This window comes from Erithacus rubecula (genome assembly GCF_903797595.1).
Source record: "Erithacus rubecula genome assembly, chromosome: 5".
Taxonomy (NCBI): domain Eukaryota; kingdom Metazoa; phylum Chordata; class Aves; order Passeriformes; family Muscicapidae; genus Erithacus; species Erithacus rubecula.
The window spans coordinates 18,647,236-18,663,740 of record NC_136687.1 but is presented as its reverse complement, the minus strand read 5'-3'; the positions used below and the strand labels follow the sequence as shown (position 1 = coordinate 18,663,740).

General features: G+C 34.7%; 1 protein-coding gene across 4 annotated transcripts in view; it reads right to left on the bottom strand.

The window, feature by feature from the left end:
* Positions 1–4,572: 4,572 nt before the first annotated feature.
* The window catches only part of PCDH7 (protocadherin 7), a 261,489-nt gene continuing 249,556 nt past the window's right edge, over positions 4,573–16,505 (bottom strand). For all 4 annotated transcript variants that reach the window (XM_079306874.1, XM_079306875.1, XM_079306876.1 and 1 more), the window contains one exon: positions 4,573–10,378. In XM_079306874.1, the coding sequence (XP_079163000.1) occupies positions 9,999–10,378 (380 nt within the window). In that variant the 3' untranslated portion in view covers positions 4,573–9,998. The remainder of the gene's footprint in view (positions 10,379–16,505) is intronic.

Below are 16,505 nucleotides of genomic sequence, written 5' to 3'. Positions count from 1 at the left end.
GAGTTCTGGAGTTTGATGAATTTACAGCACCATTTCTGTAAAACAATGATACATGATGAACACCACTGGTATTCTAAATAACTTAAAAGAATATTATTGTAAATTAAATGAATGTACCTTCACATAATAATCTTCTTATTTCCTGCCATGTTATATGAGAATGTTTTTGAAAAACTGCTGCATGATTTCTTTAAACTAAAATAATGCTAACTTGTAGTCACTGAAATATTTGTTATGCATGTTAACTTCATGAGTATCATTCTAGGTTTTAAATAAAATTTTAAAAATTTTAAAAGTTTAGTTAATCTGAAATCATTACAGATTGACCTGCACAGATCCTAATGACTCCAAAATGAAGTCTTATGAAGACAAGTTGCTTCCTATAACTGGGTGGGAAGATGAAGAAACACTTTTATTTAATTTCTTTGAGCAGAAAAAAGTGTTGTGTCTTTTCATTAGCATCAGAAGACACAGCAGAAGTTCTTATTACATTACTGATGCTAAACATTTTAGGTGTTCTATTTGATAGGTATATCCATACATTCCAAATATCACAAACATCATCTGGTGAGACCTCACATAATATTGTATACTTCAACTATTTTCTACTATCTTCTGTTTGTATTGTGTTCAGAAGTATAAAGTTTGAAATAACAGACACTTTAGGAAAATCGTTTGCAAATGTTTTTGGTTTGCTTTGCCATCCATTTTTTGTCTGTATGAATCTCCACAATCAGGAGTGCACATGGTCACTGAGTTAAATAGATTACTCTCTCTAAAACCTGTGTCTGTTCACATGTCCAAGTAAGTTCCATAACAGTCTGTTCTGCTGCATGTAACCTGCATAATTCAGCCATGTGTTTCCTGAGACACAGAGTTTTAGAGTTTAAATGGCAAATTTAATGCAAATTGGGTAAAAAACATCTAACTTTTTCTCTCCCATTTTAATTTTTTTTTCCCATTAAAAGTTTCCTCAGTAGAAGACTTGCAGCAGTGGATTTTCAAGGAATAATTGTGGTTAGGCATACATTGTTTTTCATCACTCTCTTGGAGAAACAGCACCAGAAGCATTGACTATCAGAAAACACTTCCTGCAGCAATGCTATTTACTTTCTTGGCTAACAAAATAGTGGTGTTGAGGTCTGATGTTTCTGTAAAATTTGTTTTGGTGTGTGTTTGGTTGAGAGTTTTTAGAGAGAGAAGGGGGCTTTCAACACAATATTCTATATTCAATAGTGGTTAGTTCATTTATTTTGGTGATTGAGTGTGAGAAACAGAGATATTCTATTATTATGTTATTCTTAGTTGCATCCTTCATACAAAGAATGAAACTGTGGGTTTTATTTTATTATTTATGCAAGCTAAATTCAAGGGTGCATCCTGTAAATTGTTCTCTGACAAAAAGTTATGTTTGATTCAGTGTGAGAAAATGCACTTCCATATACCTTCAATCCAGTGCATCATAATATCTTATGGTGACACACAGCTGATTTGTTAAGCAAAACTGTAGTTTCATGACTTCATATTTATCACCATCAAACCTCTCTGTTCTGTTCTCCAGGCTTGTCTAGATAGAATCCTTCCTTACGTATTGTCTAATTTTGTTCACTCTAATCAGTATATCTTCTAGTATTTATATTCTTATCTATTTAGAGGAGAAAGATCAGAACCTTGAAAAATCTTAATGATTCACTTGAATCTTTATTTAAGCAGAATAATTTATTCTGTTTGACAACCCTTCCTTAATTCTGAGCATTAATTTTGTTTTGTTTTGTTGTTTTCTTTTCAGAGTGACACTGAACAGTAAACTTCTGGAATCTCATCATTGTGTAAGGAAAGAAGACAAGATGTATTTTTTCTAAGTGTTGCTAAATTTATTTTATCTGTAGTCATTGAGTACAGAAGACAATATTGTGTAACTTTCAGATGTGATCCCAGTCCATGACAAGCCAAATTCTCACCCTTAATTCTTTCTGAATGCTCATTTTGATTAGCTGAATTTTCTTTGGAATAGAAAAGTGATATTTAACCTTTATATTAATATTTGATAATATTTGTAGCCAATACATAATAGCACCTTATAGAAATTTTAGTACAAAAAGCCTTGTTCTCCAGCCAGCACTTTTGCATCATATCCCCTCTATTAATTCTGTGCCCTCCTAAATGAGCATGTCACACTAGATGTACCATAAATTAGCCATCACCATTTCAGTGATGACGCATAAATATAGTCAGAATATTCATCAGGAGATCCAAACTGATTGGAAACAGGCTTAACTTACTAGGGTTGAGCGAAAGGTTTCTTATTTCTTGCATATATAATGCACTGTATTTCAGGGGGACCTGTGCCAGAGAGCATTTGTGCATTTTCCTTGTGTCTCTACATAAGGCACAAAGAGTAAGTAGAAATGTACAGCTTGTTATTGTAGGGCTGTACCTACCTTGTGGTTGGTTCTTTATCACAGAGAGCAGCTTTTCAACACTCTGGAATTCAGGATTTTTTTTTTTTAAATCAGCATAGCACCAGAATGTTCTAAATTCAAGGCATACTTCTTGCTCTATCACCTTTTAATATTCAACATTAACTTATGTGTGAGTGAGTCTACCATAATTTTATGCTCCTAAAGATAAGGGTGACAACATGATGCCTGCCAGGTGCTCAGAGGTCAGACTGAAAAAGCATATGAAGTCACCTGTTGTTCCAGGGCTCTCTTCTAGTTCAGTGCAAGGTGAAGAAAAGCTAAGTAGGTGCCAAGCTGATTCCAGGTTCTATCAGCAAGAGGAGATGAAGATTAAAACAAAATGCTCTGACTTTTGTTCTAGCAGCTTATGTAAGATAGGAAACTAGAGAGAAGCTGAAGCTGGTTCAATAATTATCCAGTTGTCTGGCTCTGTGGTCACCATACACTGCCAGACCAAGTGGTAGATGCTAATTTATGCATTTTATTCTGTCTAAATAAACCTTAGAATAAATACAGGACCTTCTACTAAAGGTCTTTATTATCTATCATTCTGGATTGGATTTATTAGATAATGACAAAGAAGGTTCTGGAATCTTAAAATCTACTTCAAAAGGAAGAGGTATGCACACATACACATGCAAACACACACTTAGCCAAGCTGTTCATCTGTAACTTTTTTTATCCTTTGTCCACTTTTGCTTGCGAATTTATTTGCCTTTTCTCTTTTGATCAGGCTTAAATAATGAACCATTTTTCCATAGGCAGCAGTTTGTGAGTATTTTCAGATTAATATCTTACTCTGATTTCTTCACTTCTACTTGTCTTATCAAAGATATATTCAACTAACTTCAAACAAACTGCTAACACCATAACCTTGGTACAGTTAGAATCAGCTTCATTTTCTGAAATCATGTAACACAGTTACTATGTAAGAAGAAAAAGTCAGAAAAAGATTCTTGGTAAGATGATTTTCACCAACTAGATTTACTACAAGTTATAAAACCTGCAAGTACCTTTGGAAGAGGTAAAAGTGTACACTTTTGTGGGGAAAGGGTAGAATCCTGTATTGCTATTTGGGGTATTCTGTAGATGCTGGAAATCCTTGAAAGGTAGGTAGTAAAAAGACACAGCATATTTTTTTAATTTGTTCTCATCCTTCCTTCCTTCTCTGATTGCCAACAGGATTGGGAAAAACTTACATGGTTCATTGTTGTTTAAGTTGCTCTCTTCATGACACTACAATTTGCTGAGTGTGAATTTACCAAAGGAGTAGTAAATATGGTACAAACCTGCTTTTATACTACTTTGGCTTCTGTGTTTCCCCCAGTAGTATCCTTGAAAGCACAGCTGAAAAATCTTGTTTTTTTTTTTTTTTTAATTTGTTATTATAACACGAACATGTAAAAGTTGGTTGTTATCCTGAAAATACAATAGAAATATGAAAACTATATCTTTCCTCTTTGGTCACTCCAAAACTTCCCCTACAGTGAATACTGTAGAAGCCTGTTGACATTTGCTTTAGTAAGCTTACAGAAAAGGAATAGTAATATATAAACATTTTTTAACCATTTCCTAAATCTTTAGAAATATTGCCTTAAATAGAATCACGTCTTATAATTAAAAAGATTCTTTCTTATAAATTACAGTACCATACCATAGATAGCTACAAATTATGCATTTATATCTCCATATTTTTAAATCCTTAATTTGTTTTGAAATTCCTAAAGGGATATATTTCTCTCCATTTTGTATGAATTACATTATACCTATTTACTGTTCTTTGTTCCCTTTTTTTCCCCAGAGGTTATTCTACACAAGTACAGAATAAGTATTTTGCATTTCCCACCCCCACCTCTTGGTTTCTTGGTAAGTGTATCTCAGTCTTTAAACCAGATGTACCTGCTCTAGAAGAAAGAACTATATGAACTGCCTGGAATCCTATGATTTTACTAAGGAATATACTCATCTAAAGCTAGCACTGCTTTCTTTTTTAGCAAAGGCTAGATGATTTGCATATTTATGAACTATTAAGCAACTTCTATACACTCCCCTCAGGAGGCTCAATAAAGACAAGAAATTATTTCTGCCTAGGTCACATTTATTAATTTCAGTCTCTGCATAAGATTTACAATTTACTGCAATGCAGGAGGGAGAAACGAAGCCAGGGTTAAAGGGGAGCATAAATTGTTCGCTTTTGCTAGTTTATATCATCCTCTCTTACCACTCTTAGTGGTTCAGGAAATTTATTTTATCTTCCTGTAATCACCTTCCTGGATGCAGTGGGTAAACAAGAAAATGCAGATAAAAGACAAACAAACATAAGGTCATGCCTTGCATACTACAACTAGTATAAAATAAACTTGAAAGCTTGATTGAAGCTACTCATTAAAATAATGCTGCTGCTGAAGGAGGTGGACGGGCAGCTCACTCGAGTGCAGTGTGAGAGATCCAGGGTCAGGTGTAGAACTAAACTTTCTCCATAGGCTTGTAGATTCAGACCTCTGCATGTGGAAGGAGGAACCTTCTTTGACACATTCATTAGAGAAGACTAGGAAATTTTCACTTAAAGCACATTTGAAAAGAGAAATTTGCAATGTAAAGTTTATTTTAGAATTTCTGGCCAGTTTCTATTCACAAAAATCAAAGCCTAATCTGTGACTAAGGTAAAAGGGTATAAATGGTACTTTCTATGATGTTTACTGGGAAATTTTATTCAGTGATTTGCAAGGTCTCTGTATTAATTCTGTATTTTGCATAACACAGAAGAGTGAGAGGAGTTTTGACCTTCGATCCCTCTCCCCACAAACACATTTTTCATGTATCATAACTGATGCATATCCCAGTATAATGGCTGTTTTGGAACCTGCTCTGTTAAAACAAACAAGCAAACAAATAAAGATAAAAAAACTTATGTGCAATCCAGACAGCTAAGGAATAAACTCTTTCTTCTTAGGTGCTCCTTCTTGAGGAGAATTTGTTCTTGATCTGCAGTTATGCTGAGATGGATAGTTTGATTCACAGCCAGAGAGAACTGGAGGTATTTATTCTCCTTTTTTCCCCTGAAATTCTGCACTAATTGTGTTGTTTTTCTCAGTATAGACACTCCACTGACATTTTAGGATTTGTTAATAGTTCAAAACTTTTTGGGAAAAATAGCAGCCTTGCTGATAATAAGAAAATTGCCATTCCATAATGGAAATGCACAAACTTTTACTAAAGACTTGTTATTACATTTAATAGGAAGGTTTTGAACACCTCTTAAAAATAAGCCCTTTTGAACAATGATCAGAAGCAACTGTTCAGCTTACAAGTACACTATTTCTGCTATGAAAATAGCTGTGTGCTGTGCTGGGTGGCAATAGCCCTGCCTAGATTGAATTTCCCTCTGAAAACAGAAAAAACCTCAGCTACCTCTGCAGTTAAATCTGTAGCCAATTAGTAAGGCAGTGCCATCTTTACCATCCAAAATATCACTAAATATTGAAACTAGCATGTGATTTAATCTAGTAAAATTGGAATAGACTGTCCAAGAAAGTAAACTGGCAAATGGGCAACCAGTTGAACATGTTATATTTTAATTTGCAGAGACAAAAATGACAAGCAATTTATTTACATAAAACTGTACAAAAGCAAATTAAATTATGTAAATATTTCATAAATAGAGGTGGACTAGCGTTTAATACATTTTGCCATGTTTAGCATAGTTGCGTGCATAGTGACTCATAATAAACAATGATAAATTGTTCTCTGCTTCACTATCAACATCCAAGTTGCAGAACAATAGTCAATGATTATTATTACAAACAGATCGTACCACACTGAATGCAAGTGCTTTAAAATTTAGGAAAAGTTGTCTGAAAGCATACCCCAGGTAGCTGGTGAATGTTGTCTTCTTCCTAGTGCTTACGCTCTTTCAAGTCAGTGATACAACTTGACTGATGAGCTTTCATTTCTATTGCTTTTTCATCTGCTTCTTTTTTTAAGGAAACTGTATATTTATCACCAATGAAACAGAAGGAAAAGTATTTCATTGTTCAAGTTCCTTAGAAGTGTTTGGTGTTGGCTGGATTTATGGCAAGACCTATATCCATATTCATAACTTTTCTATTTGACAACTTCTAGGGTAACCTTTCAGCCAACCATTTCAATCCCATTGAAGTTCTTTCCCCACATAAAAATAATGTTTAACTTTTTTTCCTGAAACTCAGGCAGCAGGCCAGTCAGAAACCATATTCAATAAACTTAGTGGGTCTGAGATCTGGAATAAGCCTTAGATTTTAGACCAAAGCTATTGAACTTTCTAATACATATAAAGTTATATATTAGCGCATCAATCTATAAAGGTGCCCTAATGTAAAATACATGCAAAGCTCATTTGAGTTTCCCATTGAAGGAAAGAAAAAGATGATTTCTATACTGTACAACTAAAATGTGATGAAGGCTAAAAGCTATTAAAAAAATTGTCAATTTTCCCGGCAACATGAACTGGTGACACCTTGCTAAATAACTATCATATAGACTGATCATACTTTTTCCAGGCAGTAGAATTAAAAACAAATTAAAACAACCCCAAACCCCACACAAATAGTAATAAAAAAATCCTCAAGACCTACTTAAACCACAGCCTTGTGTTAATAATGCTTAAGACTGGTCCATTAACTGAGTTTGGCAAAAGGCTTGTCTTTAAATATATTATTTATAATTTCTCAGAAAATAAACACAGGTAAATATACAGGTTCAAAAAAGTTGGGAATAGCCCCTTACCCCTCAGTGTCCAAACCCAACTACCACTTTACCATAATAATAGGTATAAAAGGCACAGTTGCATATTTTGCATTCACCCTAATTATTTTTATAGCTTTATTTGTTTATTTTTTATACAAAAGCACTCTATTTATGGAGTGGCACCAGATTTAACCTATTTCAAATAAAGAGGAAAAATACAAACACAAAATATATTTGTATGTCATGCCAGGTCAGAAGAGTAATCAGCATATTAATAGTGGCTAGTTCCACAAGAATTACTGTGAATACTTACAGTAGATAGAATTTTTTAAAAATTCTTTCACACGCATTTTAGATCTAAGGAGATGCACACAAGAAAATTCATGACTGTCTTATGTGGTGCAAAAATTGGTGAGTGACTGCTGATCCATTTAATCTGAAGGTCAACTATGACCTGTATTATTAGCCTTGTAGAAAAAGTGTCTAAGAATATATGGAACCCAGCTACCTAATTTATTTTCTTGTGTGTAATATTAAATAAAATCTTAGTAAAGGAAGTTCTGTTGAACATTTGTGTTATGCAATTGTGTATTCTGTTGAAACGTGCAAGAAAACTGTGTTTACATTACATAAGCATTTTTAGAAGCATTTTTAAACAGGTACTTACAGATTATACAAAGCAGTAACTGCTATATGCAGTCTCATAACAAAGTACTAGCTTGCATCTCTCCGTATTACTTAAATAATTAAACATAAAAATGTCCAATCATTATTAATCTTTGATTTTAATATTCTCTTTCTAAAATGTGCCCATTCATCATAACTTCTACACACAAACTAATGTTACTTGAAGAAAGTAAACTTTAGAGAGGAGAATGAAAAGGCCAGACATGGCACAACACACTAAATGGAGAAGTGAATTCAAAAGGTAAATGTGATGAGTTGTTTTGATTTACCAACCTCTACCTTAGGCTGTTTAAGGTTATTTTTATGCAATTCTTCAAAGCAGGAAGCTACCCAAAGCTACATTATGACTACAGTTACTAGAGAGCCATCTAGCCATGCCTTCACGCCAGGTTCAACAGCCAGGGATCTGAACGCTTTCTCCATCCTTGAGCTGTCCTTGCAGTGTTGTTTGATTGTCACTTTTGTCTGAATGTCTGAGCTTGGTCTGTGATTATTACTACAGCATCAACTACAAAGCAATTGGTTGATGTTCTGCATGTTTTGTTGCTTTTATTGCACAAAACCCTGTTTAATTTCCTCTTCAAAAAGCACTCCCCATGATAATTGTTACAGCTCTTGTATATCACAGTAGCTTGGACTCCTTTTAGCTCATCTTGACCTCTTAGGTATCATATCACTGTTTATCAGACCTTTTTTTACTAATGCTAAATGTTCTGAGTCTTGATAACATTTAGTATTGCACTTCTCTTGGTTTTAATGCACTTGGTTTCAAAAAAGCTTTCATTATCCTCATCTTTGACATAATTGAAGCAGTTGGTAAGTTGCAACACTGATGTCCAGACTTAGCAACCATGCCTTGCAATCTGAAAAGAAGCTTTTGTATCCAAGTTGTAATGTTCTCTTGTTACTGCATTATCCCATTGTCCACCTTTTGCCCTCCCATCAAGCATACCCATGAACACAGCCTTCTCTTCTACTATTATTTTTTAATTTTGATCTTAAAAATTCCCTGGAACTAGCATATGCAGCATATCATATGCAGCATGTGCTGCAATATATCATGTCATTACAAAAAAAAAAAAAAAAAAAAAAAAAAAAAAAAAAAAAAGAGCATCAGTTCCTTTGGGCATTCAACTGAACCACACTGGAAAAAAATTTGTCATCTGGGCTTGTGAACTGTGCTGCTGCTTAGAATGAAACTGAAGCTGTGTTATGAGTACATGTATTTTTTTGTGAATACATTTATTTTCTAAGTCAAGCCCCAATACTTAGCAGTTCCCCTGATCCATTAAGTGATCTTTGGCCTTTTTGTTATTACAATCTTCCCAGCTAAATGTTAGTCTTGCCCAAAATAATGATTTCAACAGTTTATCACTGCTATCCTATGGTATAAGTGTTAGTAATTGTGTTTACATTGAAATAATCATTACAGAGAACGAGAGAGAAAGAGAGAAAGAGACACAGCAAGACACGTTTGTTCAGTGGATAAAACAGAACCAGAGTTCATGAATCACAGGAAAGTATGCCATGTTTTTGACTGCAGTCTCAGGCTGAATGTACTTCTGTTGCTTCAGCCTCAGATGAGAGGTGAGAATATTAAAGCTGTGGTCTTCACAAAGTGCCTATTAATGATTATTCCTTTATATTTATCCTATATCTTTATGGTTTCTGAAGGATTGTCCCTGATGGGGATCAGCAATATTCGGATGGTATGTTTCGAATACATTTTCCCTGACCTGTTATCCTTAACAAGCCAGATGACAAACAAAATGAGTGGCTTAATTCATGCTTCTGCAGAGGGGAAACAACAGTGTGTCGTGTTCTTTTTATTCAAGCTTGCTACTATGGGAGGAATTTGCAACCATAGATCTAGGAAAATAAAAATCAGCGAGGGGGAATTAGACATGCAAGTAGCAACAATGTTTTCTACATTGTACAGTATAGTCAGGCAGACAGTATAATTACATGCCTGCTATGGAGGCAGAAGTGGCAGGCAGATCTTTTGTCTCTTTGGTGGCCCCCTCTTTTTTGTTTCACATTTTTTCCTTAAAATTGTTGTGATTTTAAGACTTTTGCCCCGTTTCTTTCTTATATTATGAAAGAACTTTGTTGCTGCTTTTTAGCCTACAGGTAAACTTCTCTTCTAGTTAGAGTATTGACAGGAGATGGCTTGTATTCCCCTGTCTGTGTAAGGGGGATATCCTCTGGATTGCCTTCTTCATTTTTGCTGAAACTAGCTGCACTGAAGGTCTCATAGGATGAGGTCAACTTTTTGTTAAGGAGGTTTCTGTTGCGATCACCCATGAGGGAGGCTTCTCCATTGGCCAGCTTTTCCTGGCTGCCCCGTTCATCCACAGGCATGAAAGTGGAGAGTTTTGGCTGGCTCTTCTGCTTTCTCTCCGGAGAAGTGCGGACTGGCATCCAGCAGGAGTCTGAGTGGCCATATTCATCACATTCCCGGGTGCACTTCCCTGTCAGGGCTACATCTGGCAGAGGCCGTGAATCTGAAAATAAAAGAGAGTTGTCTTTACAAATTAATATTACAGGGACTTCCATTGAAACTGAGAATCTTTAAATTCACAAAAGGTATTTTTAAAGGTCTTGGTAGGAATGTTGCAATAAGTTGCTCAGTAATAATTGTTTCACATTGCACATGCCCAGAGGCAACAAGTGGATCTGTACAGTTGTTCTCAACCTTAATAACTGAAAAAAAAAAGAAAAAAAAAAAAAAAAACGGCTATTAATCCTCTTCCTGTGCCTGTAAATCAATTCCAGAAGCATTTGGCATTAGGTACTGAATTAATTTTGATGTCTGAAAGAGTCAAAGAAACACTTAATTCTGTACTGCCAATTTTCTAGAAATTATTAAAAATACTTTTGCTTGATTTTTTTTCTTAGGAAATGCTCTGAATTTATATGGAAGGATCCTGAGACCCTGCACCTTGCAAACACTTACAAACATACTTAATGCCCTGCAAATGAGCAGATCTGGTATTGACAAAGGGGCTGAAATTTTGCATAATGTAAACCTCTATTTGTATTTCTGAGGACTGGGAACTTGAATTGTTAGTCTACAATGTGTTACATTAGTTGTACAATCAGTAATTGCAGAAGCATACAAAACCTCTGATATGGGTTATGAACTTTATTAATAGTACAAATAAAGCTGTTCTGTGTGTATATGTGTACAGTAGGGCATGGGATGAATTTTAGTACTGCCTAAAGAGAAATATTTTATATGTGGCTTGCTATGTTAGAAGGTGTCTTGTTGCTCTTCAATATGTCTTAATTTTCTGTACTTGTAAGAGTTTTCACTGAAAACCAGCAAAGTTCAGGGGCCTGCAGGATTGACTCCTACCTGTTTGCAATGCAGGTATATTTAATATTTGTATTTTGATAGTTGCATGCAACTGAATTTAAAGGCTACCTCAACTATTTTGAGGAACATGTAAGATTCTTAAACTTTTTTTTTAATTCAGTTATAGTGTATTTTATGGTCTGAAGGAATAACTGAAACCACCTACAAAATAACAGCATGATATTCAAACAAAGTTGACAAAGAACATAAATTTAAAAAAATAAAATTTTTCAAGTGTGTTTGATATGACTTTCATATGATATGACTTATTTGATGAAATATTCAGGTTTGCTTTATAAAAAAATTAATTCTTTTAGAAGTGAGCAAGGAACGTCAACATAGAAACATGGTCAGGTACTTCATATGGGCTGTGGCATCTTTCTATCTTCCCACTACAACACCAAAGTTCTTGTGAACAGTAATTTTTGCCTGTAATAACATATGCCTTATAAAACTCTTTCAAAGGCCTTCAAAACAATCTTCATTCCTTTACTTTTGTTTTGCCTATTTTTCTTTGATTTTGGCTTATAGAACATCTTCTCAAATGATGACAATTCCCACTGTGAATTTTCCATAAATTGATAAAAAAGATTGCTGCTGAAGATACAAACAAACAGAACCCCACAAACAAAAATCCTTTTGGTCTTCCAGAATGAACAACTTCAATTTAAAAAATTTACAACAGGTGCTTGTAGAGAAAACTTATTTAATTTCAACATCTGTGGACTTAAATCTAAATTTCAAGAGCTTTTGCCACTCTATCAGGATTATCTTCATCCTTTCCTGACTTTTTTCAGTCATTTAAACATTAATTTAATAAATAATTTGTTGCCGTATTGTAAAGAGTGTGTACACTATTTGCTACTGACAGGTGTCATCATTTTATAGAATCTACTGTATGTATTCTGAATACTGTATAAAATTTCATATTTCAATGAAATACTACTGAGGAAATATTTTTAATGAGGTAACAACTGTGGTGTCTAGATAACTGTGTAACCTTGTAACTAAGATGTGTAAGTCCAGGAGAAGGGATCAGAGTGATTTTTTTCTTGTTAATTATTTTTTCTCCCAATTTATTTGGCTTTTGCCCTTAGACACAATCCCCACTTTTTTTTTCTTTCTTTTTCTTTTTTTTTTTCCACAATGAAGAATGCAATACTGTGAAAACTTACCAGCCTATCAGTTTTGAGATTACTATGTTCTGCAAACATACACAGAATATGGGGATGGTAACAGGAAAATCCTCTGTTTGTTAGCTAAATCAGCATTATTCTATTTTAACTCTCCCTAATGATAAGAAGCATAATTAACTGCTCAGCTGCCCTGATGTGCTTTGATTTTTAAACAGAATTTTTCATATTTTTACAACACAACGAATTCCCTAAAATGTCCATAAACTATTTGAAACAGCACCTTATTTCCAGAAAATCCCATCCATTAAACATTATGCTTGCTTCAAGTATTTTAATTATTACTCTGACATAATATTAGCAACTGCTGATCAAGGCAATATGTCTGACCTCTATTTAATATATCAGAATATATGTTATTGAAAAGATTTTTTTTTTTTCTGATTGAAACAATTAACATCTCATTATATCTGATGGAGTCTTTTTAGCTCAAAAAACATTTTAGTCAGCAATACATGGATACATAAAAATCCTTCCCTTGCTGGTGGTCTTTGAATCATGAAATTGAAAATGTACCATTTTACATTGTAGTGCTTCTCCTATTCACTTCTGGACAAATACTGGAATTCCTTATTGTAAAGCATGAGGACTTAATGTACAATTCAGCCTCATAATGATTTTTTTAAGAAGCTAAACCCTCTAAGTCAGTGTGTTGATGAGTTTTCCTGTTGGGTTATGGGATAAACTTTATCTTCACACCTACAGAAGAGCTCAGAGAGACACTGGAAGAACAATAGTAGCCCAAATAATACCCTAGCAGATCTACCCAGGCCCACCAAAGGGCAGTCAAAGGCCCTTTTTGTCCAGGCCTAGAAGAACACGGGGTATATAGAAGCAGACAGGAACTCAAAATAAGGATTCAGGAGGAAAAGTCATTTTTCTGTGTAATACTGGGGATTGCTGTCTAGGTACATAGTGCACATTAAAAAATATGAAGAAAAGGAATTTGGGACAGCAAAGGGCTTAGATGATGTTTAGGAGTGAAACCATTGGGAAGACAAGTGAGAGGTTTAGGTGATAGTGGAGAAATAGAGATACAAGGGGATAAAAGGGCCAGTCACATGGAAATACTGTGCTGGGTAATGTTTGGTTATGTTTTGTTCCTGATGAACACTGTCTGTCCTGCCCTCTTATTAGATTAATTTCTAAGTCTTTCCTGGAAAGGAGTTCTCTATTATGGGTGCATACATAAGTAAGGTGTGTTCAGTATCACTAGTGGTCTTTCATCCTGTCCAGCCAGAGAAGAGGACAGAATGGGGCCCCTGGAGCTGTTGGTGTTCATGAAGGGTTTTGAGCGTCTGACCTGTGTGCACAACTCTATATATTTAGTGTATGTGTGTGCTCTGTGGTGTGCCTACTGGGAATATATCCTCATTTTTGCACTGTTTGCACTTGGGGGTATGGAACAGCAGCAGCAGCCTCATCTTCCTCCGGCTGTCAAACCCAGTGCCATATATTTTTCTCTAAAACACCTTCAGCTGGGATTTGACACTTACAGTTAATACAGCCTTCTACTCCATTGTTTTCTTACATCTGTTCTTAGATCTTGAATCAGTACAACATTTGAGTACAGATTTAATCTAGCATGGTTTGAAACCTGTTGCATTTGAATTGCTTGTCTGTTTAAAAGATTGACATACCTAAACTAGTCAGTTAAGGCAAAATGGGGTGCTTTCTATACACTGCACTTGATAACAGTGATTTAACCTCTAATTTGGATAAACTGACATGCCACTTTAGCTAGAGAAACTGCACTTTTGCTAATTCACTGAAACAGATCAACCTTCTTTTGCAGAGTAGGGACTTTATGCTCTAATTTTAAATTACCTAGCCCATGGAGTTTTGAACAGTCTCTAAATTTGAAAATAACTTACTCATGCCCTTTAGTACAATTTGCATTAGTACAATTTGCATTTAGTACAATTCTCTAAGAGAAATGCTTTTTTAAGTGCTTCTCAGTTTAAAAGTTAAGTACTTCAGTAGTGACCTACTGAAAGCTGACAAGTCTAATGGAATATGATACAGCAAACAATTTGTCAGCAGAATTAGCAAATCATCAAGGAACAGCACAACAGATTCTTACTGCATGATATCTGGAAACCAAGTTAAATTTGTGCTTAAAATGCCCTCTTATTAACCAAAAAGTTATCACAATGTTATTTAGTGAGAAAGATATGTGATATTTCTTGCTATACAGAAATCTGTAGATGTGGGATTAGGTTCTAAGAGTTTAGATAGACTAGTCAAATTTAGCCTTTTATCTGCAGGAAAAAAATCATCAGAAGATGTCATCAGAAGTTATTTTCTGAAAATTACTCTTAGTTATTTTCTAGCATATCTTCTCATGGTGTCTGTCTCTAGATCAGGGAGGTATTGTTTGACACAACCATTGTAAACCCATTCCCTAAAATTCAGATATTTAGAAAATTTTTTTATGTATACATAAAGTGAATACTTTTAAGAGAGATTTTATTTTCCAGACTTCAGCTTAAGAAAAAATTGAAAAACATTAATTTAAAAGGCCTTAAAATCCTTAAAATCTATTTTGTCATTGCATGTGATTGAAGATTCCAACACAAATTTTTAAAAGTTATATGATATAAGTTAGGGGTTTTTTTTAACTTTAGTAACTATTCATCCAAAAAATCCTTAAGCATTTGCAGCTTATTTCTGAGACAGTGATATGCTTTATGTTTTCCATAAAATTTCGTACAAAAGAATGTAAGTGATTGGAGATATTTATATGTATGTTAATGTTTCTGCTGATTGTAGCTGACTGTTTCTTTAGGGTTAGTAGGGCTGCTTATTATTAAAAAAAGGAACCTACCACTGCAGGTTGGACAGTGGAAAGACTTTGTTCTATCTCCAGTTTAATGCCAAAGAAACTCAAGTATTCCAACCAAGCAATTTTCCACTATTTTTTCTCCTCCCATTCCTAATCAAAGAGGTTCATATGTTTAATCAATGACATAAACCGTATTATGAACTCAGAAGTCAACAAGTACCTCAGGGGATTGGAAATAGATGATTTTTAAGGTCCCTTCCAACCCAATCCATTCTATGACTCTACATGTTACAAGTTATATGCTTTTGTTTCACACACACATTGCAGAAATATAGTCAATAACGCTCACTCTGGCTGCACTCTACGCATTTTTAAAAACTATGCTTGTACAGTGTATTTTATAGACCCATGACATGGTTCTAACATAGACACTGGAGAAAAGTGTAAAGAGCTTTTCCTGTTTGTATTTTTGTAAGCCACACACAAAGCTGATGGTAACAGCAGACTTAAGATATCCTTAAGCTAGCAAAAGTTCTGTTCCACTTGTCCGTGGAGATGGAAAACCTTCCAGATCAATAGTGACACTATACCTAAACACAATAATTTGAACATTTGCAGAAAACATTCCTGTAGGCCTTTTCCTTGGAGAGTACAAAACCACAGTAGCCATATAGTACTAGAGCAGTGCAGCAGTACTTTTGTAAACTGTGCAGTTTGGTCCACAGGATTTGAGGAATCATTGGCAGATGAGTTCTAAATAGTATCTATGACAAATCAATGACTACATGCAGATTTTGCTTTCCACATTGACAGGCCCATAATACCCCTGCATGGTTCCATTTATTGAGGACCTATAAAAAGTGCATGGGAAGTAGTTCCAGCTACTGTGAGAAACGAAAAAAAGAATAGGAACAGTTATATAGTAAAGAAAGAGACTGTGGTTTGGATGAACCCTATTTTTTCTGACTTCTATACACAAATATCTTACATTCAAAAGACCATCCAAAATGCAAGTGAAACACCATTATATGATTAAAGTGGAGTATGTTTACATGGCTTTTATATTAAAAGCCATGACTGTTTTATGAGCTGTGTGATCAGGGACACAATAGAGCTCTTAAAGTATAACAAGTATTGACTACATGATCAGGGAACAATAATGTAGAAAACAGCTGAGAGAGTACATACTGTAGAAAATCACTGTTTAAGGGGGAAAAAGAAAACTACAGGGGGATAAAGCTACAACAGTACTGTTGGTGAAATTCTTGCCTCCTAATTGCAGTAATTCAGGAACT